Source organism: Hippocampus bargibanti, linkage group LG02 (genome assembly GCF_051943395.1).
Source record: "Hippocampus bargibanti isolate YZ-2025 linkage group LG02, ASM5194339v1, whole genome shotgun sequence".
NCBI lineage: Eukaryota > Metazoa > Chordata > Actinopteri > Syngnathiformes > Syngnathidae > Hippocampus > Hippocampus bargibanti.
In genome coordinates this window covers 22,046,238-22,072,500 of record NC_142735.1, presented here as the reverse complement: position 1 = coordinate 22,072,500, position 26,263 = coordinate 22,046,238, and the positions used below count along the sequence as shown (strand labels likewise).

General features: G+C 44.0%; 5 protein-coding genes across 7 annotated transcripts in view; 3 read left to right on the top strand and 2 right to left on the bottom strand.

Annotated features, from left to right (window-relative positions):
• The window catches only part of ift46 (intraflagellar transport 46 homolog (Chlamydomonas)), a 3,369-nt gene extending 1,956 nt beyond the window's left edge, over window positions 1-1,413 (top strand). For all 3 annotated transcript variants that reach the window (XM_088990183.1, XM_088990184.1, XM_088990182.1), the window contains exons 4-6: window positions 55-148; window positions 226-357; window positions 947-1,413. In XM_088990183.1, coding sequence (XP_088846309.1) covers window positions 55-148; window positions 226-357; window positions 947-1,294 — 574 coding nt within the window. In that variant the 3' untranslated portion in view covers window positions 1,295-1,413. The remainder of the gene's footprint in view (window positions 1-54; window positions 149-225; window positions 358-946) is intronic.
• A 1,480-nt stretch (window positions 1,414-2,893) lies between these two features.
• On the top strand, window positions 2,894-10,881 carry LOC148901999 (RPA-related protein RADX-like). Its single transcript, XM_088990178.1, has 16 exons — window positions 2,894-3,257; window positions 4,254-4,594; window positions 4,706-4,800; window positions 4,871-4,990; window positions 6,587-6,750; window positions 6,876-7,032; window positions 7,319-7,430; window positions 7,523-7,746; window positions 7,835-7,930; window positions 7,997-8,146; window positions 8,623-8,747; window positions 8,911-9,056; window positions 9,123-9,170; window positions 9,254-9,627; window positions 10,444-10,593; window positions 10,668-10,881. Exons 1-16 carry the CDS (start codon window positions 3,195-3,197, stop codon window positions 10,787-10,789), a joined length of 2,487 nt encoding a protein of 828 aa, XP_088846304.1. The 5' UTR covers window positions 2,894-3,194; the 3' UTR covers window positions 10,790-10,881.
• A 150-nt stretch (window positions 10,882-11,031) lies between these two features.
• Window positions 11,032-15,763, bottom strand: asgr1a (asialoglycoprotein receptor 1a). Its single transcript, XM_088990179.1, has 7 exons — window positions 15,606-15,763; window positions 13,241-13,348; window positions 13,049-13,138; window positions 11,971-12,036; window positions 11,693-11,785; window positions 11,361-11,631; window positions 11,032-11,269 (listed from the first exon to the last, which is right to left on the bottom strand). The coding sequence occupies exons 1-7, from the start codon at window positions 15,661-15,663 to the stop codon at window positions 11,122-11,124; spliced, it is 834 nt and encodes a 277-aa protein (XP_088846305.1). The 5' UTR covers window positions 15,664-15,763; the 3' UTR covers window positions 11,032-11,121.
• Window positions 15,764-15,959: 196 nt separating this feature from the next.
• cyb5d1 (cytochrome b5 domain containing 1) lies at window positions 15,960-17,631 on the bottom strand. Its single transcript, XM_089017841.1, has 5 exons — window positions 17,524-17,631; window positions 17,231-17,358; window positions 16,887-16,963; window positions 16,606-16,824; window positions 15,960-16,532 (listed from the first exon to the last, which is right to left on the bottom strand). The coding sequence occupies exons 1-5, from the start codon at window positions 17,538-17,540 to the stop codon at window positions 16,302-16,304; spliced, it is 672 nt and encodes a 223-aa protein (XP_088873967.1). The 5' UTR covers window positions 17,541-17,631; the 3' UTR covers window positions 15,960-16,301.
• A 505-nt stretch (window positions 17,632-18,136) lies between these two features.
• On the top strand, window positions 18,137-26,021 carry plod3 (procollagen-lysine, 2-oxoglutarate 5-dioxygenase 3). Its single transcript, XM_088990177.1, has 19 exons — window positions 18,137-18,301; window positions 18,992-19,083; window positions 19,153-19,289; window positions 19,360-19,523; window positions 20,218-20,330; window positions 20,408-20,471; window positions 20,556-20,653; window positions 21,112-21,213; window positions 21,300-21,431; window positions 21,546-21,667; window positions 21,741-21,845; window positions 21,914-22,039; window positions 22,129-22,270; window positions 22,344-22,457; window positions 22,543-22,614; window positions 24,684-24,788; window positions 24,875-25,021; window positions 25,165-25,290; window positions 25,373-26,021. The coding sequence occupies exons 1-19, from the start codon at window positions 18,178-18,180 to the stop codon at window positions 25,526-25,528; spliced, it is 2,241 nt and encodes a 746-aa protein (XP_088846303.1). The 5' UTR covers window positions 18,137-18,177; the 3' UTR covers window positions 25,529-26,021.
• The last annotated feature ends 242 nt before the right edge of the window (window positions 26,022-26,263 follow it).

The window sequence follows — 26,263 nt, the reverse complement described above, 5'->3', positions numbered from 1 at the left end:
ATCAATACTTACTGGTACTGGCTGAGTGACAGAACTATGTGGTGTTTTTGCTAGGTACTCTCCCAAGTCCATCGTGCTGGAACACAGCCTAAGACCCTTCATCCCAGACTTCGTCCCGGCTGTGGGTGACATTGATCCCTTCCTTAAGGTAGGTAGGTTCTTCCTTGCTGCTCCACTTGAACCCAAATCAAATAATCAACAGACTGTTCCCCCTGCGGCGTGCAGGTGCCGAGGCCAGACGGCAAAGAGGATGGGCTAGGGCTTCTGGTTCTGGATGAGCCTAGCGTCAAGCAGTCTGACCCCACAGTTTTGTCACTGTGGTTGTCCGAGAAGACCAAGCAACATGCTACAAGCGAGGTACAAAAACCCAAGCAAACCAAGTTCAAATAACAATATGTACCGGTAACTTTAAATACGTTAACATATTAACTCATTGACTGCCAGACGATGTGCAAAAATCTGTGCACTCCAGTGCCAGGGCTTACAGAATATTGAGCTTTAGGATTACATCAACATTCAATACAGCGTAAGAAACCTTAGACTGTCTTCGTTCATCAGAAAAAAAGAGTTCATTCCTAAATTATATGGGCCTGGGGTTATCTGAGCTTGAAATGGGGGCGGCCGTACAAAATGCAATAAATATATATAAATTTAGATGGCGCTTTAACAACAGCTGAAGCTGATACAAAGCGCTAACTGGGACAAAAGGCAAATCCTGCCCCGGCGTGAACGGGAAAAACATTGCCAGAGGTTTAACCAGCGCTTTATCAGCACCCCCGCAAGAAAAACAAAAACCCGAACATATTCAGGAATGGCGCTCAATTCCCAAATTAATTCAGGAATGGCAGCGAATGAGTTAATTCATGAATAGTCCTCATCTCGAGTATGATGTTTAAAAAAAAAAGTTATGTTATCAAATAATATTGATTAGTCACGTGTCTCCCAGCTGAAAGTGACCAGTGTGTCCAGTCCTCAATCCAACCCTCGCGCCGTGGACAGCTGGGTAGAGAGCATCGGCGCCCTACATCGCTCCAAGGCGGCGGCCAGCGTGCAATACGCCCGCGCCATGCCCGACATCGACGCCCTCATGCAGGAGTGGCCACCGGAGGTTGAAGAGACCTTAGGGCGTGTACGTCTGCCCCCTGCTCGCCTCTCCTGCAGCCTGCCACAGTACTGCGACATCGTGTGCGCCCTGCTGGACGTTCCCGTATACTGCAGCCGCATCCAAGCGCTCCACCTGCTCTTCAGCCTCTTTCTTGAGTTCAGAGATTCGCAGCACTTTGCGCGAACTTGACTGCGTTCGCCATGCCACAAGCATAATGATATTTTTCATATCCGTTTGGAAAACCACATTCAACTGTGCCTGGACCAGTCACATCCAATCCCAACTCAGGCTGAACTTAGCGCCCCCCCCCCCCCCCCCCCCCCCCCAACATGCAATGAGTTTCTCAATCAAGATCGCGTTCAATGCTCGCCACAATGGACACACCAGGCACCAGGTAACCAATCAGGATCACACGAGTAGCCTGCAGGTCTATACTATATATACTATATAAAATAATTCACCATGATGGAACACAATGATTTCCAAGGAATGCTGTGGATGTGACTGTTGAAAATAAAAACAAGTGCAAATATTTATTAAATGTGACATTTTTATTTTTATGTTCACTTCCTTGTTAAGTCATTGACAATAGTTATTTTGACTTCATATTGATCTTCATATTGATGCTATCATTAAATATTATCACCTTCCCTTTTTTATCACTTTGGCAGCATCTTGTGACAAAATTAAGATGGTGTGTCATTGCCTTTGTTCTCTGTTACAGACTTTGGAGTTTATTAATTTGTATTTTTCAGAAGGACAAATAAATTATTTGATGATTTAAAATATTTGGATTGTTGTTGATTATTTGGTTTACAATACTTAAATGTCTGATTTACTCATCCTGCACTTTCGAAACACAATTGACGCATGACTGCTTGCAATGTTGATTGACACTTCCAGTTAGTGATGGGAATTCCAACTCATTTTAGAGAGTCGGTTCTTTAGGATCGCCTCACCAAAAACATGTGCTTTTGGCTCCCAAATGCATTCTCAGTTGTTTTTTTTTTGTTGCTTAAATTAATTTTCTTCAAAAAACAGTGCAAAATTATATGTAAAACGAATTACTAATGTAAAAAACACATCATATTTAAAATGTATATGCCTTTATTTACAGTATATTCTTCTGAACATAACACATGGAGTTCAACAAAAAATAAAGTAATAAAGTACAGATGACCCATCTTAAAACAAGGCCAACAAAAACTTCCAGTCTGTACATTCCCATTTTTTAAGTATTTACAGTAAAACAACGTAAGTAATCTTTGATTACAACACAACAAATGATAAATTAAAATGTGTAATAAATATTTATGTGCCTAATACAGCTTCTTCTTTTCCTTTCGGCTTTTCCTTCAAGGGGTCGCCACAGCGAATCAGTAACCTCCATCTTCAGAAGTATGATACGCATGGTTGTTTTGGCCAAGCTTTTACGTCGGATGCCCTTCCTGACACAACCCTCTGTATTTATCCGGGCTTGGGACCGGCACAAGAAGACTTATGTCCCTTTGTGGCTACAGAACAAGCAACTCGCTCAGTAAAAGGCTCCCAAACACAAAATGGTCATCAGCACAGCAACAATCAAAAAAACAAAACTATACTCGCCATTTGATACAGCTAATTCAACTAAATATAATTTATTTGTTTATGATATACAGGTACACTAAATACGTATTTCTCATGCTGAAAACGTCACGCATGTCTTAATGTAAAAAGTAATGTGAGGACGTCATTAATTTATTTTGTCCAAGTTTAGTAGCCGTACATTGCGAACTTCTGCGCATGTGCAGTAGATTGTAAATAGTGCCGCCATTGCTCCCATCTACTGACAGCCAGAATTTGATTTTTCAACTGTACTACTAGTGTACTCTAATTCAATTACCTGGTGCGGCTTTGTTTGATGATGCATTCCAACATACTCGCGCAAATCCATAACGGAGCACCACTTGACCTGATTTAGCAAATTTCACACGTTTGTAAACTGCGCTTTCGAACATTTACATGCGCTTAAATTACGTGTAGACTTCAATGAGGACTGTAGAGTGTTGTGTTGGCGTTGGGATTGGGGCAACCCGGTGGCATTTGCAGCATGGCGACACCTGACTGTATTTTACGCCGAACTCTGGCGCGATCCAGAACCGCTAAAAATCAGGTACCTTCTTATCTCGTTTGTAAAATGAATACACAGAAAATGAGTATGTGGAATGGATGGTGACACTTAACGTTTATTTCGAAACAAATAAATTGATTTTTGGGGAAAAATACTCAAAGAGTTTCATTTGTTTTAAGCAACTACTGTAAAAAGTAGTCCCGATGCATGTTGTCAGTTACCCTGTTTAGTTTCGAATACCTGTCAACACGATTTTTGCACATTTTTAGACGTGTACGGCATACAAGAAAGTTTGTACGGGAAACGCAAAAAAAATGTTCAACATTATTTTGAGATATTTTCGATTCCGTTTTCGTCTTTAAATAAAAACCCGGGTCGACCACCGAGAAAACAGGTCCGTGCGAAAAGTCTCGAGAAGAAGCAAAAGTTCCGAGAAGCCAAGTTCTGGCCAAGGGGAATTTTATTTTGAAATTGAAAAAGTTAAATTAAACATGTTACCGTGTTTTTTTCGCTGTAATATCATTCATATTTTTATAAACATTATATATCGTAAGAACACAAATTAAAATTCATTTTTTTGCTGTGGACAAATTATATTTGACCACAGTAAAAAAAAGCCACAATGCTCTACAACAAAGAACATATTTGATTATTGCTAGAAAATATGTTGTAAGTTGTTAAAAGTATTAATGTTTGCATGTGAAATTTTGTGAATGAAATTGCGCAATGAAAAATTACACACACATTTTTTTTGTCAGTAAGGAAAAATCGAGCCGTAAGGTCACAGTGTCTCGCAGGTTGACATGTATCGTTTCGTGACTAAATCAAAGTGTTTAACATAAGAACTTTATCTTAAGAAGGTATTCCCTCAGAGGAAGAGGGCCTCTTTTTGAGGTGAGGCATTTCTTTAACTTGACAGACTTTTTGGGGTATGGTGTAGACTGGAGTGCTTAAAATAGCATGAGTATTGAAAAAGAAGAAAAAAAATCAAGCAAGCATAAGTTAAGGTTTCACTGTATCATAAAATTGTGTCTTTAGCGCTCTCAAGTGGTCTGTCGAGAGACACTCTACCTATTGGACGTGCTGCGCTACACCAGAGACAAAGGTTCATCTGTCTACTTTCCACACACCATCTTCACTGGTGAGTACGGGGCCCTTACCCTCTCCGGGGCTCTCGTTGACCTCTTACCCCGAAATGCTTCAGGCGAAAACCTTTACGACGTGACGCTGAGTGATGGCGATTGCCGCCTGCGCGTGACTCTGGATCCCAGACTCAACGGGCTGGTGGAGAAGAACGTGTTGCGGCAGGGGACTGCCGTGCGGAACGCCACCCTGGCGCCTGCCATGACGGGCTTGGCTGATCGCACAGAGGACGAAAGGTAGTTCCTGTCAATTGTAATTGTTTTTATAGACAGCGGGGACAGGGTGGGGGGTGGACAAGAGGCAATAAAATAGACCGAATAGTTACCACTCAACCTTCCTTTATGCAGTTTCATCATGGTCACCATGGAGGTGAGCGCGTTTGAGAGTATGGAGGATACACATCAGGACTCATTGCCCTGGAGCGGCTCGTCCGACGTGTCAGGTGACTTGAGCTAAATGCCCCACCCCACCCCTATCCCGGCATGCCATTGGTTAACATATGAATGCTTCAGGTCCCCTGCTGGCCAATCGGAAGGTATTTCTGCCACTGTGGAACAACGTAGACTTCTACGGGGATGCCTGGAAGAAGACGGCGCCTCCTCCGTTGGAGGAAGAGGAGGAGGAATTGACGGGTGAGTGCAACATCCACACCATCCATCACTGTCAAATACATACTTGATACATATCTCCCTCTTTCTCACTGTCTCCCCTCTTCCACCATCTCTCTACTTCAATCTCTCTCCTATCTCTCTTCTCCCTCTCTCTTTCCTCCGTCTCTCCCCCCCCTCCCCCCTCCCCTCCCTATCTCTCTCCCCCTGTCTCTCTCTCTCTCTCTCTCTCTCTTTCTCTCTCTCACTATTTTTCATTCTCTCTATTTTCTCTCTTTCTCAATCTCTCTTTCTCCTTCTTTCTCTCTCTTTCTATTTTTTTGGTGTCTCTCTATTTTCTCTCTCTCTCTTTCTCTCTTTTTTCTCTTTCTCTTTCTCCCCCCCCCTCTCTCTCTCTCTCTATCTCTTTTTCTCACACTCTCTCTCTTTGCCCCCTATCATTCTCTCTCTCTCTCTCTCTCTCTCTCTCTCTCTCTCTCTCTCTCTCTCTCTCTCTCGCTCTCTGTCTCTCTCACTATTTTTCGTTCTCTCTATTTTCTCCCTTTCTCAATTATTCTCTCTTTCTCTCTCTGTCTCTGTTTTTGCTGCCTCTCTGTTTTCTCTCTCTCTTTCTCTTTTTTCTCACTCTCTCTCTCTCTCTCTCTCTCTCTCTCTCTCTCTCTCTCTCTCTCTCTCTCTCTCTCTCTCTCTTTCTGAATCTCCTTTTCTCTCTCTTTCTCATACTCTCTCTTTGCCCCCTCTCATTTTCTCTCTCTCTCTCTCTCTCTCTCTCTCTCTCTCTCTCTCTCTCTCTCTCTCTCTCTCTCTCTCTCTCTCTCTCTCTCTCTCTATCTCTTTTTCTCACACTCTCTCTCTTTGCCCCCTATCATTCTCTCTCTCTCTCTCTCTCTCTCTCTCTCTCTCTCTCTCGCTCTCTGTCTCTCTCACTATTTTTCGTTCTCTCTATTTTCTCCCTTTCTCAATTATTCTCTCTTTCTCTCTCTGTCTCTGTTTTTGCTGCCTCTCTGTTTTCTCTCTCTCTTTCTCTTTTTTCTCACTCTCTCTCTCTCTCTCTCTCTCTCTCTCTCTCTCTCTCTCTTTTCTGAATCTCCTTTTCTCTCTCTTTCTCATACTCTCTCTTTGCCCCCTCTCTCTCTCTCTCTCTCTCTCTCTCTCTCTCTCTCTCTCTCTCTCTCTCTCTCTCTCTCTCTCTCTCTCTCTCTCTCTCTCTCTCTCTCTCTCTCTCTCTCTCTCTCTCTCTCTCTCTCTCTCTCTCTCTGTATCTCTCTCTCTCTCCCGCCCCGTCTCTCTCTCTCTCTGTATCTCTCTCTCTCTTTCAAAATCTCCTTTTCTCTCTCTTTCTCATACTCTCTCTTTGCCCCCTCTCATTTTCTCACTGTCTCTCTCATTCTCACTCTCTCTCACTCTCTCTCTCTCTCTCTCTCTCTCGCTCTCTTCCCTCTTTCACTCTCTCTCTCTCTCGCTCTCTCTCTCTCTCTTCCTCTCTCTCTCTCTCTCTCTCTCTCTCGCTCTCTCTCTCTCTCTCTCTCTCTCTCTCTCTCTCTCTCTCTCTCTCTCTCTCTCTCTCTCTCTCTCTCTCACCACCCCCCTCTAACCCCCCCTTCCATTTATATCTCACAGATCTCCGTCCCACCGTGACAGTCCAAGACCTCCGCCAGGGCTTCTTGGCCCGCGAGGCTTGGGCCCTTCGAACCATCCACCGCCAGCTGATTGTGCGCCTGACGGCCAAGTCACACCTGACGTATTACGGGAGAGCGGACGCAAACTGCTCATGCCCCTATCAGGTGTGTGTATGTGTGTGTGTGTGTGTGTGTGTGTGTGTGTGTGTGTGTGTGTTGGTGGGGAGGGGTGTCACCGTTGCGGGAAGTGAAAACAGCGGAGATGGCATTAGTGACATTTGTGTGCGCAGGCGCTGTTGGAGGCGCATGACTCCTCGGGAACCGTGTCACTGGTGTTGTGGAACAGCATGTGTGTCAGCTGGTACCGTGTGCTCAAGCCCGGCCACGTCATCAGCCTGAGTAACTTCCGCATCAAGGAGCGGTACCAGTCGGAAGGGCAAAACATTGGTATTCATCCCTCCATCTTTCTCCTCGATTTGTTGTTGTTTCTTTCTTTCTTGATTTCTTGCTTTCTTCACTTTGTTTCCTCTTTCTTTTTTTTGGCTCTTTTCCATCTAAATTCCTTTCCTTGGTTGTATTTTATGTTCATTTTTTTTTCTTTCCTCCCCCATTCCGTGTCATCACTTCCTTTTTCTGACTTTCTGTCTTCCTTCTCTCCCACACTGATGACATTTTCTCCTTACCGCCACTGCGTCCCTCCATGAAACTGACAACTTTCGCCATGTGCCCGTAGAGATCAGCCTGAACAGCCGGAATCCTGCCTGTCGCATCCTTCTACTCCCGGAGTCGTCCGTGGCGTCCGATTGCCTGCCGCCGCCAACACTTCCATACAACTTTTGTGACAGGTACGGCCACGCCCCCCCATCCCCTTAACCCGTTTTTGACTTTATTGAGCGTGATAAGCTTGATGATTTCCTTCCCCCTTTTCCTGTCCCAGCGAGGAGCTGACTTCTCGCCCTCACGGCGCCGTGTGCGACGTCATCGGCTTGCTGACTTTCATGGGGCGCACCGAGCGGTTGAAAAAAAACGATTGCGTGCGCGGAGGGCCGGAGTTGACGGAGTATCGATGGCTGCGGTTGCAGGACGGACATAGCTCTCGGCCAATCTGGATCCAGCTTTTCACCACCTCCGAGCCACAGATCCACCGCGGACTCCACCCATGTGAGATGACGAGAAATGAAACATATAGGCAAGGAAGGAATGAAAGAAAAACTGTGCTAACATTCAGCGCGTGTGTGTGCCCCCACAGTGTTAGTGTTGATGTGTTCTCGTCTGAAGGTGGTCCAGACGTCAGAGGGACCCTCGTACCTGACCAACACGGCCTACACGCAGTTGCACCGCTCAGGTGAGCGACACTTTTTGTCATCTTGTCACCGTGTGACGTTGCGTCAACGGCGGCCTTGATTCGCAGGCAACAGCCAACTGCCGGCGGTCCAGCGGTTCTTTGAGTGGTTCCGGCAGCAGGACGAGAGGCGCCTGTTGCGATCGGCTTTGATTGGGGGATTCTTCGTGTACCCGCCCCCTCCCGTCTCCTTGGAAGCGTACATGAGACACAGGCAAGGTCCGCTGACTTGACGTCTCCGTCCTTGATGAGACATTTGAGCAGTTTACTCTGTCATACTTCCTTACTTCCTTACTTCCTTACTTCCTTCCTTCCATCCTTCCTTCCTTCTTCCCTTCTTTCCCTTTCTTTCCTTATTTCCCTTCTTTCCTTACTTCCTTAATTCCTTATTACCTTTCTTCCATAATTCCTTCCCTTCTTTCCTTACTTCCTTATTTCCTTCTTTACGTTCTTCCTTCTTTCCTTCCTTACTTACTTCCCCCCTCCCTCCCCTCTCCTGTCCTTGCTTCCTTGCTGCCTTATTTCCTTCCCTGCTTCCTTGCTTCTTTCTTTCCTTCCTTCTTTTTACTTCTCTTGCCTTCTTTGCACCTTTTCTTCTTCTACTTCTTCCTTTTCATTCCTCTCTTCTCACATATTTCATCATAACGTCTTTCCTTGCTTCCTTCCCGCCACTTTGTTTATGTTTTTTCCCCCAGGGGAGCCCGGTTTCCTCCAGGGGAGGGAGCTTCTTCGGGAGATCAAGAAACTTTGTTACAGGGAGCGACGCACCTTCTGTATTCAGGCCACCGTGACCATGGTTACGTATTGTCGCAGAGGAGAGGTATGCTCACGGTTGATTGTTTGTCTCATAATAACACTGCAAGGAGGAAAAATTAGGGATGATTTTTGATTTGGCACAAAAAAATTTATTTGACATGCATTTCTGAAAAAAAAGTCTTTTTTTTGATTGACCTAACCAGGTGTCATTTTGATTCATGTACTAGGAGGATCATTGCATCTTTTGGAGAGATGCATCTTCTTCTCAGTCCTCCACCTCACCCACCGCGCCTGCGTCTTTCTCCAAGCTTTTGCTCTCGACACCTGTCAGTCAGTCGACCCCCCGCCGGCTGCCCTCGCCAACCGGTGTCAGGTAACAAGCAATTCCAGCCTCATTTTTTTGTGTTAAAACTCTCACATTGGTGTTTGGGCACGGCAGGCCGTGCAAGAGGAAGCTGCTGCCGCACTCAGAGACGCCGCAAAAGGGGTGAGACTGATCCACGCCTCTCACACTAAACAGGAAGCATAACGATTCGTCGGACCGGTGATGTTGTTCTTGTGTCTCTACAGACGTCCCCGTGCGACCGTCCAGCCCGAAGCTAGCAACACGACAGGTGTGTCTGTGTGGATGGAACACAACATGACGTTGTTAGTGTCCATCCATGTTCAAAAGTGTCATTTTATGGCAGCCATCCTTTTTGAGGCTTCCATGGAGTTCCTCCAAGATGAGGACGGCGAAGATGAGACGGAGGAGGACGAGGACACCTTGTCATATCCCATCTGCCCCTCGCCGCCCGATTTCCCTCATGTCGCCGTGGAGACGCTCGCCATGCGTTACAATCTTGCCCATGAGAAGAAACAGGCGGTTGCCGTGGCAATGGGAGGGACCCTGACCTGTGCTGCCCGCTTTGCCAGCGAGCACTACTACACGCTGACGCTGAAAGGTGTGTGAGAGTAAACCACTTTACTTTCATCGGCCATTCCTTTCTGCCTTCCTTATTTCTTCCTTTGATTGCTTTCTCTTTCTTTCCTACATAAATGAATGAATGAATGCAGAAAAAAACATAAATAAATGAATTGCTGAATGAATGAATGAATGGGTAAATAAATAAACAAATAAATAAATGTTTTTTGCATCGATTAACTCATTCATCGCCAGACGTGCAAAAATTTGTCCACACTAGTGTCAGAGTTTTTGTCATTTTCACTCAAATTCCAGGACCCACAGAATATTGAGTTTTAGGACGACATAAACATTCAATGCAGCGTAAGAAAACTTAGACTTTCTTCTTTCATCCGAAAAAAATAGTTAATTCTTAAATTATATGGGTCTGGAGTGATCTGAGCTTGAAATGGGGGTGGCTGTACAAAAGGCAATTGCTGCCCCTTTGTGGGAGGGAAAAACATTGCCAGAGGTCTGACCAGCACTTCATCGGTTCCCCAACACAAAAAAACAAAACAAACCCGAACAAATATGTGAATAAATGTACAGTTTTAAAATAGAAAGTGTGAATAAATTTGAGAATGGCAGCGAATGAGTTAATTCATGTTCCACAAATTCAATATATGAATCCCTTCTTTTTACTAGCGGGGGTCCGTAGAAAATATTTGACATGACTTCGCCTTTTAATCCTTTCCCTCTCCTCCTCATTTCCATCTTGACTTTGTTTCTGTCTCCCTCCTTACTTTTATTCCTTTCCCCACTATCTTTTCTCACAAACGCCCGCCGACTCGTAACATGTGACTTCAATCCCCGCCAGCTTTATCGGATGGCGTGTGCATCGGCGCCATCTTCCTCCCTCAGACGTCTTCCTCCTCCCTTTCGCCGCCCTCCCACTCCCACATCAACACCTGGGCCTCCATCTTGTCCCACGGAGCCTTTTCATCCAACACGGCCCCTCCTTCGCCAGGTGCGTACGCTCACAAGTACGCGTCACACAAACGGAATTTCAGGGTGATAACAATTCCTGTTTCGCTCCATCAGGGGATCTCATCGCCACGGCAACACTGCTTGCAAATCAAAGGCTGTTGTGCCTGCTGGATGTGTGTAATCTGGGCGGAGACCTAGACGAGGTGGTCATCACCCGGGCCTTTCCGATGACCTGAGGACAACCATGTTTTTTTTCTTGTTTTTTTTTTACATTAGTGATCCCTCGCGATATCAGTCTTCGTTTATCGCAGCTTCATTACATCATGTGTTGCCAATGCACCATCGCGGTTTTTACTTATCACGCAGGGTCCTTCATCGTTAACCGCGATCAGTGAGGGAATACTGCATAGCGCTTTTATGTTGTGGTCAGCACATTTACATCTTTGATTATATTTCAGAAAAAAACTAAGACACACCGTTTATTGTGTGAAAGCATTTATTGCATATTTCGTGTGTTTTCATTCATAAGTCAGCACAGGTGTGTTTTTTTTAACTATTCCTGGCATGTTCAGGCATGCTGCTGGCAGAGGAACTGGAGCCTGGTGGAGCAATGGAGGTCATTGAGGCGGCCATCCGTGTGCACGTGAGCGCAGTCCTCGTCTCCATGTCCCAGGCCGTGGTGGGTCCAGCTGTCGGGCTGCCCAGGCCGCCAATGCCTAAGCCAAACACCCCCACGCCCCACCATTCCGTTATTGATGAGTACTTAAGTCAGAAAATTAGCTCACGTCATGAACGGGTGCGGCCCACCTGCGATTCATGACGTATGGCGTCTGGTTGACCCATTCCCACGACCCCGTTCTCTCGTCGCTCAAGCCAATCCAAAAGAAATGACCCATCGAATGGCGGCGTACCAAGTCCCACTCCTCGTCTGACAGGACGATGGCCAAATGCGATTCGTGACCATTGCACCAGTCACGGGCATCGTGCCAGGACAACAGAGACCGACTGAACAGGTAACAGTTGGAGTTCAACTTTTCCCAACCCAGGGGACAGCAGCCGCTGCCTTCCGACGTCGAACCTTCAAACCACAAGCCCTCAAATGGCTGCTCGGCGTGTGTTTCGGTGCGTGTGTGGTGTACCGTTGTTGATGATGCGTTGGAGGGAGCATTGGAGAGAGGCCACCGTCCTGCTGATGGTTTCTATTGTAGCGAGTTGCTTCAACGCCTCAGAAGCTGAAATAGAAAATGGTTGTCGCGTGATGGTGAGATGATCACACAATGGGATGGTGTGACAGAACACGGCAGACTAAGAGAAGTTGCATTTTACAACGTAATATGGCGCAGCGTGAAAGAAGATTCCGCGGTGTCTCATGAGATGGTGTACATTATGTCATAACGCAGCTTTTGTCAAGTCTCACTTGAGCGCAGTTCCTCTTTGTTGCTCGCCACGGCAAACTTTAGTCGCTCCATGTCTTTGGCGGCATCTGTGACATTTAGATGAAAAAAAGATGTCACGGTATGATGTAACCTTTGATCGTTAAAGTATTATTTTTCGTTTTCCCTCTCTTTATTTATTTATCTAGGTATCTTGCTATCTCACTATTTATTTTTTAAAAAGTTATGTATTTATTTATTCGTTCATATGTTGGTTTATTTATTTATTCGTTTATTTATTTATTTATTATTCTTTTGTTTGTTTGTTTCATTTTGTATTTATTATTTTTGTTGATTAGTTTCAGATGTTTTTTACATGTTTGTTATCCATCCCAGTGAATGGATGCTAGTTGCAGCTAATTAATAAACAAAATATTGACTTTCAATTTTTTGTCATTTAAATTTTTCATTTGCCTTATTTAGTTATTTATTTGTTCATGTGTTCGTTTGTTTAATTGTTTTTTGGATTTGTTTATTTATTTATGTATTTGTTGATTCATTGTTTATTTGTTTTTATTTATTTGTTTGATTCATTTTTTTTTATTTTTGTTGATTTGTGTCAGATGTTTTTTACACTTCTGTTATCCATCCCAGTGGATGGATGCTACGTTTGAGCTTATTTCTTGTTATCTTTAGGTTTTCTCGTACAAGGAGTATTTGTCAAGTACAAGTTTAAATATATTATAAATATCGTGTGATAAATTAAACTACAATTGCAAATGACTCTTTGACCTTCAGGAAATTAAAATGAACCTTGAAAGCACATCCATATGCTTAATTGATAACGGGGAAAAAATTGAAGGTCATTTTTGCCAGTTATGGCTAATTTTATAAACAAAATATTGAGTTTAAATGTTTTGTCATTCAAATGTGTTATTTGCCTTATTCATTCATTCATTCATTCATTCATTCATTCATTCATTCATTCATTCATTCATCCATTCATTCATTAACAAATTTATTCATTTGTTTATTTAATCTTGTTACTTTTCAGTAACTGCTAATTTTGCATTGCCCAGTTAGTCACACATTGTGCACTATGACTCCAAAGGGAACAGTTACCTGCAGCGAGCTGTTGTACAGCGCTCAATGATTGGCTGATGTTGGACACACTTTGCTCTGCCGACCATAATCGACTTGTCATCTGTGAGTCTGTCACCACACACACGCGCACGCACACACGTTCCTTTGCTGTGCGTGTCACGGAAATGTCAACGTTTCTATTCAGTGTGTATGTGTTTTATTAATGCTCACAGCTGGCTCCCAGCGCAATTGTCACAATCAAGATGGCTGCGATGGTGAGAATGGGAAACAAGCGGCGGGTGACCCTGGATGCGCCTGAACGAGGGCTGAGAGGCGGAGCTGGTGGATGGAAAAAATGTGAGCTAATGCATTCAACACAAACCAGACTTGAGCAAATCACACACACATGCAACAGGCACCCACACAACAACACAAAACACACAGTGCAAGGCTGGGAATAATTGTTTTTCTTTGTGGTGGAGTTTTGCAAATTCCTTACTTGAAGGATCAATTTTCTAATTTTGAGAAGTAACTTTTTGGCATGTTAATTTAAGGGAGCGGCTCGGTAGTCGAGTGGTTAGCACGCCGGCTTCACAGTGCAGAGGTTGCTGGTTTGCGTCCCGCTCTGGCCTCCCTGCATGTTTGGAGTTTGCATGTTCTATCCGGGCCCGCGTGGGTTTTCTCCGGGTCCTCCGGTTTCCTCCCACATTCCAAAAACATGCATGGCAGGCAGATTGAACACTCCAAATTGTCCCTAGGTGAGAGTGACTGTTGTTTGTCTTTGTGTGCCCTGTGATTGGCTGGCAACCAATTCGGGGTGTCCCGAAGACAGCTGGGATAGGCTCCAGCACCCCCCCCCCCCGTGACCTCCCTCCTTCATCTAGAACTGCTTTATGTCATCACAAAGAGGATGGCGGCGCGTGAACACGCAGTGGCTCCCCTCTCTCTCCCGGCAAATTGGCATTTTTGTGTTTATTATGTTTGTTAAGTCATTACAAGTGCCTTGCACGATGGGTCCGAGAGGACAGTAATTTCATCTGTGCCGTATGTCATGCATATTAGCATATTTGACAATAACGCTGACTTTTGACTTTGACTTTTGACTTTTTTTGAATAAGCGGTACGGAAATTGGATGGATGGATAATTTAAAGGATAACCGAAGCGTCTGGACATGTCCATAATTTGTAAAATCACTTCGAATGACTTCTACTGAGTGTATTTTACAAAGATTCCACCGCATATAGCTATATTTTACGTTTTAAGACTCGCATTGAATATTCAGGAAATCTTGTTTTCGAGTAGATGACGATCCCAACGTGACGTCACGTTTGGAACGCCCCTGACCGAGAAAGCGACACACAATGTATTTTGCGGTACTTTGTTCGGTCTGAAAACTGATCCATGTTGATGGCAAAAAAAAAAAAAAGGAAAACACATAATAACGTCATGGTGAATCATTGTGTGTTGCACCAAGACTACTATTTGATATTCTCTGACACAAATTCCCAGCAGACAAATCAGCCCATTTCCAATGGAGCTTGAGCGCCATCTTCTGCATTTTCTGGGCGCTACATTGCTGTCATTGACGGCTCGAATTGATATGGGAGGACTCATTTAATCGATTGCAAGCATTTATGCTTTCTTCTTCAGAACTATTTGAATCATATTCATAACTGGATGAGTAAAGAGAAAGCATCTTCTCCGAATCTGAAGCCATTGTTTTGATTCTCGAGCAAGACAAGACGTATTGGCGTGACGTCACGAACAAGGGGGCGGGACTTCTTAGACTAAAACTTTCTCAGATCATTTTGAAGTAGTTTTGGGAGACTTTAAGTCATTTTTCTTGGTGTTTTGCATTTGACTAAAAATATCAGCCTGTGTGTTTTGGGTATTTTAGATGCTATAAAACGTTTTTCTGATGTCAGTTAGGAAACAAAAAATGGTGTCGGTTGTCCTTTAAGGGACTTGAAGCATTTTTTCTTTTTGAAACAATAGTACAACTATACACAAACTCTCACATACACACACAAAGGACCTCAACGAACATAACCTGTATGTTGTAACGGTAGTTTGTTGTACCATGTATGATACGGTAGGAACATTTATAATGAACATATAATGCAGTATAAACATGTCAATTACAAATTCTCAGCTGTTCTTCATTTGGGGGACTCCCGTTCGAAAGTGGGAGACAATTTCAGCCTTCACAGGCAGCAAAATGTGCTTCAGGTTTGTTACGGCTTCAGCTGTTGTCAAAGCGCTATATAAATCAATATGTATTGTACTGTATTGTATTGTATTCAGCTGAGAGATACAGTTCCAACTAGAAACTCCACACTGAGTTTCACCGCTCGAATAGCTGCTAGCTTCCTAGCTATCTTACTAGCTTGTAATAGGAACGGACACAACATGCGAAAATACTATACATGCTCAACCGCATACGAAATAGCTGCCATATAGCACACACATACACAACAGACATGGTAGACGCAAAATGTGAACACATCACACACCAGCAACAAACACACAATACACTCCCCATATACATACTCCATAAAACACAACAAGGACTGAAATATGACACAAGTTGAATACTTTTGTTCCAAAAGGAGCTGCTCTCCTCGTCGGCATCATCATGGTATTCTGTCGTCATGGTAATAAGCTCCTTTGCGTCGTCTTCGTGATGTAGAGGAGCACGGCAACAAGAGTAAAAAAATCGACGTCAGCTCAAGGTGACTGACCGCCGAGCGATCTTTGAACTGGGCCCTTTGACGTGTGTGTTTGTGTTGTGTGGCAGGTTTTCAAAAACATATCGCACACTTTGAATATACACATACGTACTTTATTAACATAAATACGGGAGGTAATACCTCTCAACACGGCATGGCTGTCCCGCTTTGCAAGGTGGCGGTGGTAGTGGACCCCAAAAAAGCAGGCAGGAGGGAGGAGCAGGGTTTATTTGACAAATTTTATTAACTAAAGTCAGCAGGCACTAAAGCTCACAACAAAGTCATCACAACAGTAAGGTCCAAAGTAGCAAACAAAACCATGAGTAAAACATGACAAGACGAAACAAACCTGACAGGGTGAAACAAACAATGACCCGACACTGAATGGTCGTGACCAACACCTATGCAGCGGCAATGACAATGACAATGGCGTTTTACCATAAAACGTGGAGGTACTTTACTTGACAAAAACACACCGCTTGATAATATAACAAGCGATTGTACAAACATTAACACAAACTGAGATTTACAACAAGGTGCAAGACAAAAGGAAAGTAAGTATTCACCCTTCGGTGAGGTCATCGTTGAAGTGAAGAAGAATGGCTGGTGTGAAAAGATCACAGTCAAGACGTAGTTTTTGGAGCTTGAAGTCATCATCCGGGACGTTGTTCTGACTTAGGGTCTTGCTCATATCCAGGCTGGCACCGTTGTGTTTCCACGTATAGCTGCATGCATGCGAGTTGTATGGCAGGTAGCGCTCCAGGATCTCCGCTAGTGTCTCCTCAGAACACACCTGAAGCAAAAGAAGGAAGGAGGTATTAGCTTGGCTTAAGAGAGATGGCGGGACGCTAAGGCACGTGGTCCACCTCTAGCCGTTGCTCTTGCGAAGTTAGCGTGTTGATGACACGTATCCATCTGGTCTTGGCGGACAGTCGTCCCACTTCGTAGCGACGGTCCTTCCACCAGGCCGGTTCGATATCAGTGTTCCAGTCGGACCGCGGCCCAGCCGGCGGAATATGCACGAAGCGACCCCGCGGCGTGTAGTAGCTTACGCAGTCTGTCAGCGGGTGGACAAACGTCAACACCTGCACGGAGACGTAGGTGAGCGCTAAAAGACACGATGCGATTGATGGACGCGCTTACTCACGTCTTCGGTCTCAGGATCGAACCAGCTGGTGATGTCCTTGCCTGCAAATTCCATGATGGGCAGCAGCAAAACATCACCTGCGAGAAATTATGATCAAGAATATTGTGTGAATACAGAAGAGCATTTTCCCGTATTTTATATTTTGTATGACAACATTCTCAAATGATTAGAGGGACTTTATAGTTCCAGTGTCCCTTATTTCGCGACCAACTTCATAAGGTTCAGCTTATTCAGGACAACAATGGAAGTATTTTTTTCACAATATACCAAATATACCAACAATGCATAAAATATTTTATAGTTGCAATTCCGGTTATAATACTCAAGATGACCATGCTGCTCACCCTCGTGCTGCTTTACTAGGGGAGTCAGGTCACACACTTTTCCCAGGAAGGACACCCAAAGGTCAGCCGCTGTGTTGTGAGCCGCCACCTGAGCAGGTGTGAAGAAACGTGGCCTTTTAGGCATTTTACTGCACCCCCCCCAAAAAAAATCAAGAATTAAAATGAGTCCGCTTTTATGTTGCCATTATGTTGTTTGGTAACTATGACAACAAGGGGCAGGGTTTACGGCGTATTGTTTTAATATAGTGGCAAAAAAGACTTAAGAAGCCAATCCCATAAATAATAAAAAGTACCTGTGTTTTTCTGACATCTATGAGCCTTAAAATATCACAGCAACCTATAAATTGATAATTAAAACGTCAAGAGTGAACGTGTGTGACGTGGCAAACGAGAACTTTCAGTAGCCCCAGGACACACACCCACGCCTACAAAAAAATGCCTTCCTGTGATTGGCTCGTTTGTCGACGCGTCCAATTGGCTATGAGGCCTATCGGCCAAAGTAGTCGACCTTCTTATTGGTCGCTGTGGCAATGATGGGAGGGCATTCACTTCCCATTGCTGTGAACTGTACTGATGTGTTTGGTGTCCGACCAGCAAATATGCATTTTAATGACGTTATAATGTGTTCTTAGTTATTCTAACAGCCCTTAAGTGTACAAAGAGAACGTATATCGTAATCCCGATCGGCGTGACAAAGCTGAGGTACACTTTCCTACTTTCTGTAGCCCGAGGACACAGAAAAAAAATCACACCTGCTTTCTTGTGATTGGCAAAAATCCTCATCGATCAAAAACATCGCACTTCCCATTGGCTACCGTGTCGCGGGATGAGCGCCAATCACTTCCTGTTAACGTTAACGTGCCAACTGGGATTCTTGTCCTCGCGAGATTTCGCCAGGCTTCCGTCCGAGCTGCGAAAAGGAGCGGAGCGTAGTTGATCGGTTTGCGATGGAACGGAAGCGTTTACATCGACAAGTGTCCGCTGTCATGTCTTTTTGGCTCCTCGGCTTGCTAACGCTCGCTGTCTTGCTCCACGCTTCCTCCGGGGCTCAACTGCGCAGTATCGCACCAGGTAAGGCCGCTCTGGAGGGTCTCCAGGCGGGCCAGGCGGACCACCGTATTACGCAGATGGCTCTCCACGCCTTTCCTGCTTATTGCTTCTCCCACTAACACGCTCTCGGCTCATCATAACTCACTGTAACTTTTAAATTACAGTGACTCTTGTCAAATCAGTCTTAATTTTCCACTACGTGGCGCCAACCCGTTGGTTGTGTGTCCCCCAAAAGACGCAAAACATGTACGGTATAGTTATGGAACCCCTTACATATTTGCCCTTGGGCAGTCGTCAATTTCGAGATTGTACATGCTAACACTAATTTCATATTTTGTGCTCAATGTTTAATTTCAGGATATTGTTTTGGTACCACCTGTTGGTGTCTTGGTGCTGAGCAAACTACGTATGTTGAATATCTAATTCAACGTAACAATTTATAATACAATCTTGGCTCTGTAACGCTGCAAACATCCAAACATTGTTTTGTTTACTCATGCGAAAATCACACAAAGTCAGAATCTCATTTCCCCTCCTAATGTGTCTTGAGGGAAGGAACTAAGGTAGCCTAGCAAAAAAACCTGTAATCACAGAAACAAATGCTACTTTTACATCGTTTCAACCTCAGCAGTTGACCTTCCTCACATTTTTTCACACTTCAGTGTGGAATTCCTTCTCTTGGAAAATTCCAATATTTGTTTGTGCTTGCAGAGAATCTTCTGGTTATCACGGCTGCCACGGAAGAGACAGATGGCTTTGTGCGCTTCATGAGGACAGCCAGAGAGTTCAACTACACAGTGAAGGTAATTCGGGATGATGATGATGATGATTATTATTATTTTATGTTGAGTGATGGTGATGCTGGTGTTCAGGTTCTGGGACTGGGAGAGGAATGGAAAGGTGGCGACGTTGCTCGCACGGTAGGCGGCGGGCAAAAAGTGCGCTGGCTGAAGAAGGAGCTGCTCAAACACTCAGAGCACGAGGAGATGGTGATCTTATTTGTAGACAGGTAACACGCACATTCCTGTTTTGAAGCGCTGGCCTGGATTTTAGGTGATACCTGGTGTTTCTTCCTCCAGCTACGATGTAGTATTTGCTTCGGGTCCCGAGGAACTCCTGTACAAATTCTCACGACTGGGCCACCGTGTGGTGTTTTCTGCCGAGGGCTTCTGCTGGCCTGACCAGAGGCTGGCTCCCAAGTACCCTCCCGTGCATTCGGGGAAACGCTACCTCAACTCGGGAGGTAAGTGAACACACCGTGTGTATGGGTGTTGTTGAGACATCTGAGTCATTTCAGGATATTTTCCTGGCTCTATTTTGCTCATTGGACTCATGACAACATGAATTCTGCTTTTTATTTTGATTTCCGAAGCCACTCTGTAACTTCTCTCCGCGAGCAGTACAGATGCCCCCTACCTTACGAACGAGATACGTTCAGAGCGGTCATTCGTAAGATGAATTTGTTCGCAAGTTGCTTCAGTGCTATATCTTGTATGGAATGTATGTTTAAGTCAAACACTGAATGGGGAAGTATAAAACACTGACGCTGTAAAAGTTGTAAAATAAATTCACACCTACTGTAGTACGACGACATATATCATTAGGTCTTAAGTAAGCCATTACTGAAGCTGTTGGCATGTAATTACTGAATTACGTGGCAGAAACCATTAGTTTTTGTGATTCATCGCGTCCTCCTGGAGCGTCAACTGGAAAGATGGATTTCCTCTCCGCCCTTATACTATACACAGCCAATCACAAGCGAGCTCAACCGGAAAAAGGCGCGCAATGCAAAATCTAACTTATGGCATCTCTGTCCGAACATTTTTCGACATACTGTACCCGCAAAAATGTTTGTATGAACCGTTATTCGTAATTCAAATGTTCGTAAGTTGGGGAGCGTCTGTAACTACAAATAAAATTTCTTGTGTCCCCATCAGGGTTCATTGGCTTCGCACCAGATATCAACACTCTGGTCCAGCAGTGGAAGTTGAAAGATGACGACGATGACCAGCTTTTCTACACCAAAATTTACTTGGACCGGGCACAACGGGTAAAAGGATGTCCGCTCTGACATAGCGATGCTATAAACATGTTCTAGTCGTCATTGTCACTCCCTCCCACCATCAGACCAAATTCAACATGACTCTGGACCACCGTTCTAGAATCTTCCAGAACCTCAACGGTGCCGTTGGTGAGATCCCGCTCCTTATGACAGATTTTGCAAGCGAGCTGTTACTCAATGCATTCGCTGCGTTTTCAATGTGGTATTTGTTAGATGAAGTTGTCCTTAAGTTCGAGAAGGCCAAGGTGCGCGTGAGGAACGTCGCCTATGACACACTTCCTGTTGTTATTCACGGCAACGGACCTACGAAGGTAGCCTGCTCAACACTTTGTGGATCACAAAAATGTCACCAACTATTATTTTGTCATATTAACTCATTCACTGCCATTCTCAAATTTATTCGGGAATTGAAAAGCATGACTTTCTTCAGTGGGGCGCCAATAAAGCGCTTGTGAAAGCGCTTTATAAATCAATATGTATTGTATGGTATTGTATTTTGTACAGCTGCCCCCATTTCAAGCTCAGATAACTCCAGACCCATATAACTTCAGAATTAACTTTTTTTTCTGATGAAAGAAGAGAGTCTTAGGTTTCTTCGCTGAATTTAATGTTTCTATAGTCCTAAAACTCAATATTCTGTGGGTCCTGCAATTTAAGTGAAAATGACAAAAACCCTGGCACTGCACATTTTTGCACATCGTCCGGCAGGGAATGAGTTAATATTTCTTATTTGTAGTATATTTACCATGATGCCACTTGTCTTCCACAGCTGCAACTCAATTATTTGGCCAACTACGTCCCGACGGCATGGACATACGAGGAGGGTTGTGGCAACTGTGATGATGATTTAATTTTCTTCGATGAAGTTGATGTGCGTAAGATGCTGCTGCTGCTTTATCAAAAGAGGAAGATTTCAATGTTCTATTTCTTTATTTTTGTTTGTGTGTTTGACTTTAGGACGAGGATATGCCGCTGGTGCACGTGGCTGTGTTCATCCACCATGCTACACCCTTCATGGAGGACTTCCTGGAGCGGCTGACCACACTCAACTACCCATTAGGGCGCATCCGTCTCTTCATCCACAACAACGTGAGTCTGCAGAGTAGCCTCTGGACGGTTCTGTCAGGATCAATAATCATCAAAAATAAAAGAATTTATTCCCGGAAAGCATGTTCTTGTCTTCACGTTGGGTCCCCTTGACAGGTGGTGTACCACGAGCGTCACATTCACCAGTTCTGGCAACGCCACCGTTCATTTTTTCCTGACGCCGTGCTGGTCGGACCCGAGGAGAATCTGCAGGAGGACCAAGCTCGCAAGATGGCCGTGTGAGTACTGGACCAATCACGGTGAGCTTGGATGCTTCCCGAATTCAGCTTGGCATTATGCGTGTGGGTTTAGGGAGGCGTGTCGGAAGGATTCCAATTGCGATTACTACTTCAGCATCGACTCGGATGTTGTCTTGACCAACCCTGACACCCTGAGGATTCTCATTGAGGAGAACAAGTATGTTTGAAATGTTTTTTGCTGTTTGATTATTCCCATTCCCAAACGAATGTCGGATTGTTTTACAGGTCCGTCATTGCGCCCATACTGTCCAAACCCGGGAAGCTCTGGAGCAATTTCTGGGGCGCCTTGAGCGCAGAAGGCTACTACTCCAGATCGGAAGACTACATTGAGATTGTTCAAGGGAAAAGGATGTGAGTCTCAAAAGGCCGTTGTTGCGTTATCGTCCCCCTCGCTTGACTGACCTCACTTGTGTGTGTGTGTGTGTGTGTGTTTACTGCAGCGGCTTGTGGAACGTTCCATACATGTCCCAGGCCTACTTGATCAAAGGCAGCGTGCTGCGCTCCAAACTGTACAAGGTCAACCTGTACGAGGACCCCAATTTAGATCCAGACATGGCGTTCTGTCGGCGGGTTCGAGAACAGGTGACCACCATAGCCACGGTCATATCGCACAGAGAACAACACATTCAAATGCCTCCCTCTCAACTCCCCATAGGGAGTGTTCATGTTCGTGTCCAACCGCGATGACTTTGGCCGTCTGGTGTCTTCCAACAACTTCAACACGTCCAGGCTGCACCCGGACATGTGGCAGATTTTTGATAACCCTCTGGTATCCCCCTCAATACACACAAACACTTCAATGTACACCTCCACATTCATTTGTTGCATAATCATCGCAATGTTTTTGGGGGCAGGACTGGAGGGCCAAGTACGTCCATGAAAACTACTCCAAGATCTTTGAGGACCCTAAGAGTTTTGTTGAGCAGGTTAGTTATGTTTGTAATTATAATTGTATTACATTTACCTTTAATAGTCCCACAATGGGGAAATTTGCAATCTATAGCAGCAAAATTGGGGGTCAAAAAGATAAACAAATTATTATATGTACAAAAAAAGTCAGAAGAATCAACTGTACAACTGCACAAAATTATTGACATAGACATTTTTTTTACATATACAGTATACATTATGATTATATACTACTGCTTTTCCAGTGTAAGGCGCACCTAAAAGCCTTGATTTTCTTCAAAAGATGACCCTGCGCCTTATATGCAGGTGCACCTTATATGTGAAGTCATATTGAGCCACAACAGGTCTCGCTACGACTGTCAGCAGCCACTGACTTCATATCCCACTGTAGAAGAAGTAGTACGTAACGTCAACCTCTACTGTAGCGCCTTATAATATGGCAGTGTCTGAAATAACGTCTGCCTGGACACCCAGGGCCTGCAACTTACAAAACGTCTGCACCCTGGTGGCCGACAACTTCTTCAAGAAAAAAAATAAAAATGTTTTTTTTTTCAAATCAAACGTTTGCTTTATTGAATAAAGCAAACGTTTGAACGAAGATTTCAAAACCTGAAGAATTTATTCAGATTTTGAAATCTTCGTTCAGTTTGGAAATTTTGGAATTTCGGTTCGTTTGGCAATTTGCATACTCGGCACGGCAGCGAATCAGAAGCCTGCTTCGTGCTGCCGGATTTTCCAGAGCGTTATCAGTTTGTGCATTTGCAGATCATTTTCCAAACTAGATGCACAGAACCTCAGCCCCAGAAGAAAGATTCAAAAGAAGCTAACTAAATTTATGACGCTACAAAACGTAAATGTACATTATCCCGTGACTGTAAACTGACCTCGAGAGTTTTGAATGGCGCTTAGAAATTAATGTATCATTATTATTATTAAAAGCATTGTGGAAAGAGGAGTTCATGTGGCTTGTAGCAGATGACGCAACGCAAATATTACATTGTGCAACATGACGAACAGTGTATGGACAAACGACAACTAGAGCAAAATCATCAGCAAGAGATATTTACGGTAAATTAAGCAAGGGAGCATTTGTGGTAGGTACACCCTTAATAAAAAATGTGATTAGTCATCTTATTGTGTTTCAAGTTATGAAAAATGGGGCAGGCAACTTTATGGCCGGGCGGGCAACTTTTCAGAGTTGTCTGCCCGGGTGTCTGGTACCTTTTTGTCATGAGTTTCAGACACTGAATATGGTGTGCCTTACATTTGTAAAACTTTTGGATATTTATATATTATATTTGGAAAAAAAAATCATTCATTGGAGGTGCGCCTTATATATAGAAAATGTTTGAAAATACAGTAAAGTCTCGTTATATCGATATCGGATATATCGATAGTCCCGGTTATATCGATATTTTTTCGGAGTCCCTTGAATATCGATATAACGAGACTTTACTGTACATAATTCTTTGGGGGTGCGCCTTATACACCGGAAGATATGGTTATGGTTTGTTATTGAGTTTTTTTTTTGTTCTTTTGAAGTTTCTTTTTTGTTTTGAAGTATTTACAAACAGAAGAGCAAACAAAATTAAAAGGTAAAGAAATAGAAGCAGCCCATTCCAATGACTGAAATAGAAAGGTTTGATTAATTTTTTGAAAGACCTTAATCGTGGAAAACGGAAAGAAGGAAAGAAAAAGAGCCTATTTTTAAAGCTTGATTCAAAGGCATTGGATTGGATTGGATTGGATTGGATTGGATATGCCTTTATTAGTCTCACAGTGGAGAAATTTACATTTCACAGCAGCAAAGTGATGATTTGTACTCACTTCACTTCTGTTAGGGAATTACTCCATTTGCGTGCGGCCGAACAGCTAAATGCCGCTTCACCATGTTTGCTTTGAACTGTGAGCGCCACTAACTGACCCAAATCTGCAGACCGCGGAGCCTGACTAAATTTTGTAATCCACTGTCTCGTCTTTCATGTCATCAGGACCGAAACTATTCACATTTAAACACCAGTAGCATAATTTTCAAATCTACTCTATACTGCAAATTATTTTGTGGACCACTTTTGTGCCGTTACAGCCGTGTCCGGATGTATACTGGTTCCCGGCATTCTCAGAGAAGATGTGTGACGACCTGGTGGAGACCATGGAAAACCACGGCAAATGGTCCGGCGGAAAGCACAAGGTTAACCCCCCGGTCTCCTCTAGTCTGCTTGCCTGACTCCCTCAAGATGGTCGGAGTTGATTAATTCTCTTTGTCCTCTCTCTCAGGATGAGCGTCTGGCCGGTGGCTACGAAAACGTTCCCACAGTGGACATCCACATGAATCAGATTGGATTTGAGAAGGAATGGCTCAAGTTTCTTAAAGAGTATATTGCGCCCATCACGGAAAAACTCTATCCCGGATACTCGCCTAAGGTACGCGCTCCATGGGCTCTCAACAGAGTTGAGGTCAGGGGTGATGATGGCCACACTATTAGGTTTTTCATTGCTATTTGCAGGGTGAGATGATTACACTTGTTAAAAATGTGCTTGATTTTCTTTATTTGTACCACACGCAGGCACAGGCCATCATGAATTTCGTGGTGCGCTACCGTCCCGACGAGCAGCCGTCTTTGCGACCGCATCACGACTCGTCCACATTCACCATCAACATTGCCCTCAACAGCAAAGACGTTGACTATCAGGTACTTGTGGTGGCCTAATTAGCATTAGCTTAGCCACCCCTCCACTCAACTCTTGACAAACTGACGCGTTTACTGATGTCAGGGTGGAGGTTGCCGGTTCCTGCGTTATGACTGCAATGTGGAATCACCCAGGAAGGGCTGGTCTTTCATGCACCCAGGCCGCCTGACTCACTACCATGAGGGTCTGCCCACAACCAGCGGAACCAGGTACATCATGGTGTCCTTTGTGGACCCTTAAACCTCTGAAAGGAGAAACTTGCTTAAGGAGCTTTGGGATTTCACTTCTCTAGCTTTTTATAGGGATTTCTCAATTTTTACATTTTTTTTAATGGGATCATTTTGTCACAGTGGTGCCTTTTTCTTGAACCGAGAACACACTGTGTGTGTGCATGTGACTTGAGACATTTTAGAAAGACATTCACTTACAAACAGAAAGAGTGACAAATATTTTAACTTTGAATTTCCTTTTCACCTTGGTCATGTAAGCGGGGCTTTTTCCGTGGACTATTTATATTTGGGAAAAAGGATCCACCTCCATGCTTGGCTTTGTATAAACTGCTTTAAATTATTTCAAAGCGAATGGATAAACTAAATGAAAATGCTCCAAGCTCTTGTTATTTTATCCCAATTGTTTTGGATCAAGAGCACCACTGACTGGTGAGAATGTGAGCCATGCTGTTGTAACAGTATGAAGAAAAGTGCTATACAAATAAAGTATAGTCTTAAAATGACTGTGAATTTATTTGGTGTTTCATTTTTTGGGCGTAGCACGCTAACATCATACCAAAACCCCACACAGGCATATTTTGACTAACTCATGACTTCTTCTTGCATTTTAATCTCATGTTTTATTACACACACATAATTTGGCTGTGTTTCTGATTGTGACCGCAAAAGCTTTCCCCATGAAATTTCATGTAACAAGTTTTAAAATCCATCCAACATATCATAAGGGCTTTTTTTTTTACTTCTT

Excerpts from the sequence above, each read along its gene's own strand:
- plod3 (XM_088990177.1), top strand. The coding sequence starts at position 18,178 with ATGGAACGGAAGCGTTTACATCGACAAGTGTCCGCTGTCATGTCTTTT. Across the intron at positions 20,472-20,555 it reads GAACCTCAACGGTGCCGTTG|ATGAAGTTGTCCTTAAGTTC; the intron begins GTGAGATCCCGC and ends GGTATTTGTTAG. Across the intron at positions 22,458-22,542 it reads AGATTTTTGATAACCCTCTG|GACTGGAGGGCCAAGTACGT; the intron begins GTATCCCCCTCA and ends TTTTGGGGGCAG.
- cyb5d1 (XM_089017841.1), bottom strand. Across the intron at positions 16,825-16,886 it reads TCGATCCTGAGACCGAAGAC|GTGTTGACGTTTGTCCACCC; the intron begins GTGAGTAAGCGC and ends GTCTCCGTGCAG. Across the intron at positions 16,533-16,605 it reads CGCAAGAGCAACGGCTAGAG|GTGTGTTCTGAGGAGACACT; the intron begins GTGGACCACGTG and ends CTTTTGCTTCAG.
- asgr1a (XM_088990179.1), bottom strand. The coding sequence starts at position 15,663 with ATGACGACAGAATACCATGATGATGCCGACGAGGAGAGCAGCTCCTTT. Across the intron at positions 11,786-11,970 it reads CAAAGAGGAACTGCGCTCAA|CTTCTGAGGCGTTGAAGCAA; the intron begins GTGAGACTTGAC and ends TTTCTATTTCAG. Across the intron at positions 11,270-11,360 it reads CCATACGTCATGAATCGCAG|GCATTGGCGGCCTGGGCAGC; the intron begins GTGGGCCGCACC and ends TGTTTGGCTTAG.
- LOC148901999 (XM_088990178.1), top strand. The coding sequence starts at position 3,195 with ATGGCGACACCTGACTGTATTTTACGCCGAACTCTGGCGCGATCCAGA. Across the intron at positions 7,747-7,834 it reads CCACCGCGGACTCCACCCAT|TGTTAGTGTTGATGTGTTCT; the intron begins GTGAGATGACGA and ends GTGCCCCCACAG. Across the intron at positions 7,931-7,996 it reads CACGCAGTTGCACCGCTCAG|GCAACAGCCAACTGCCGGCG; the intron begins GTGAGCGACACT and ends CTTGATTCGCAG.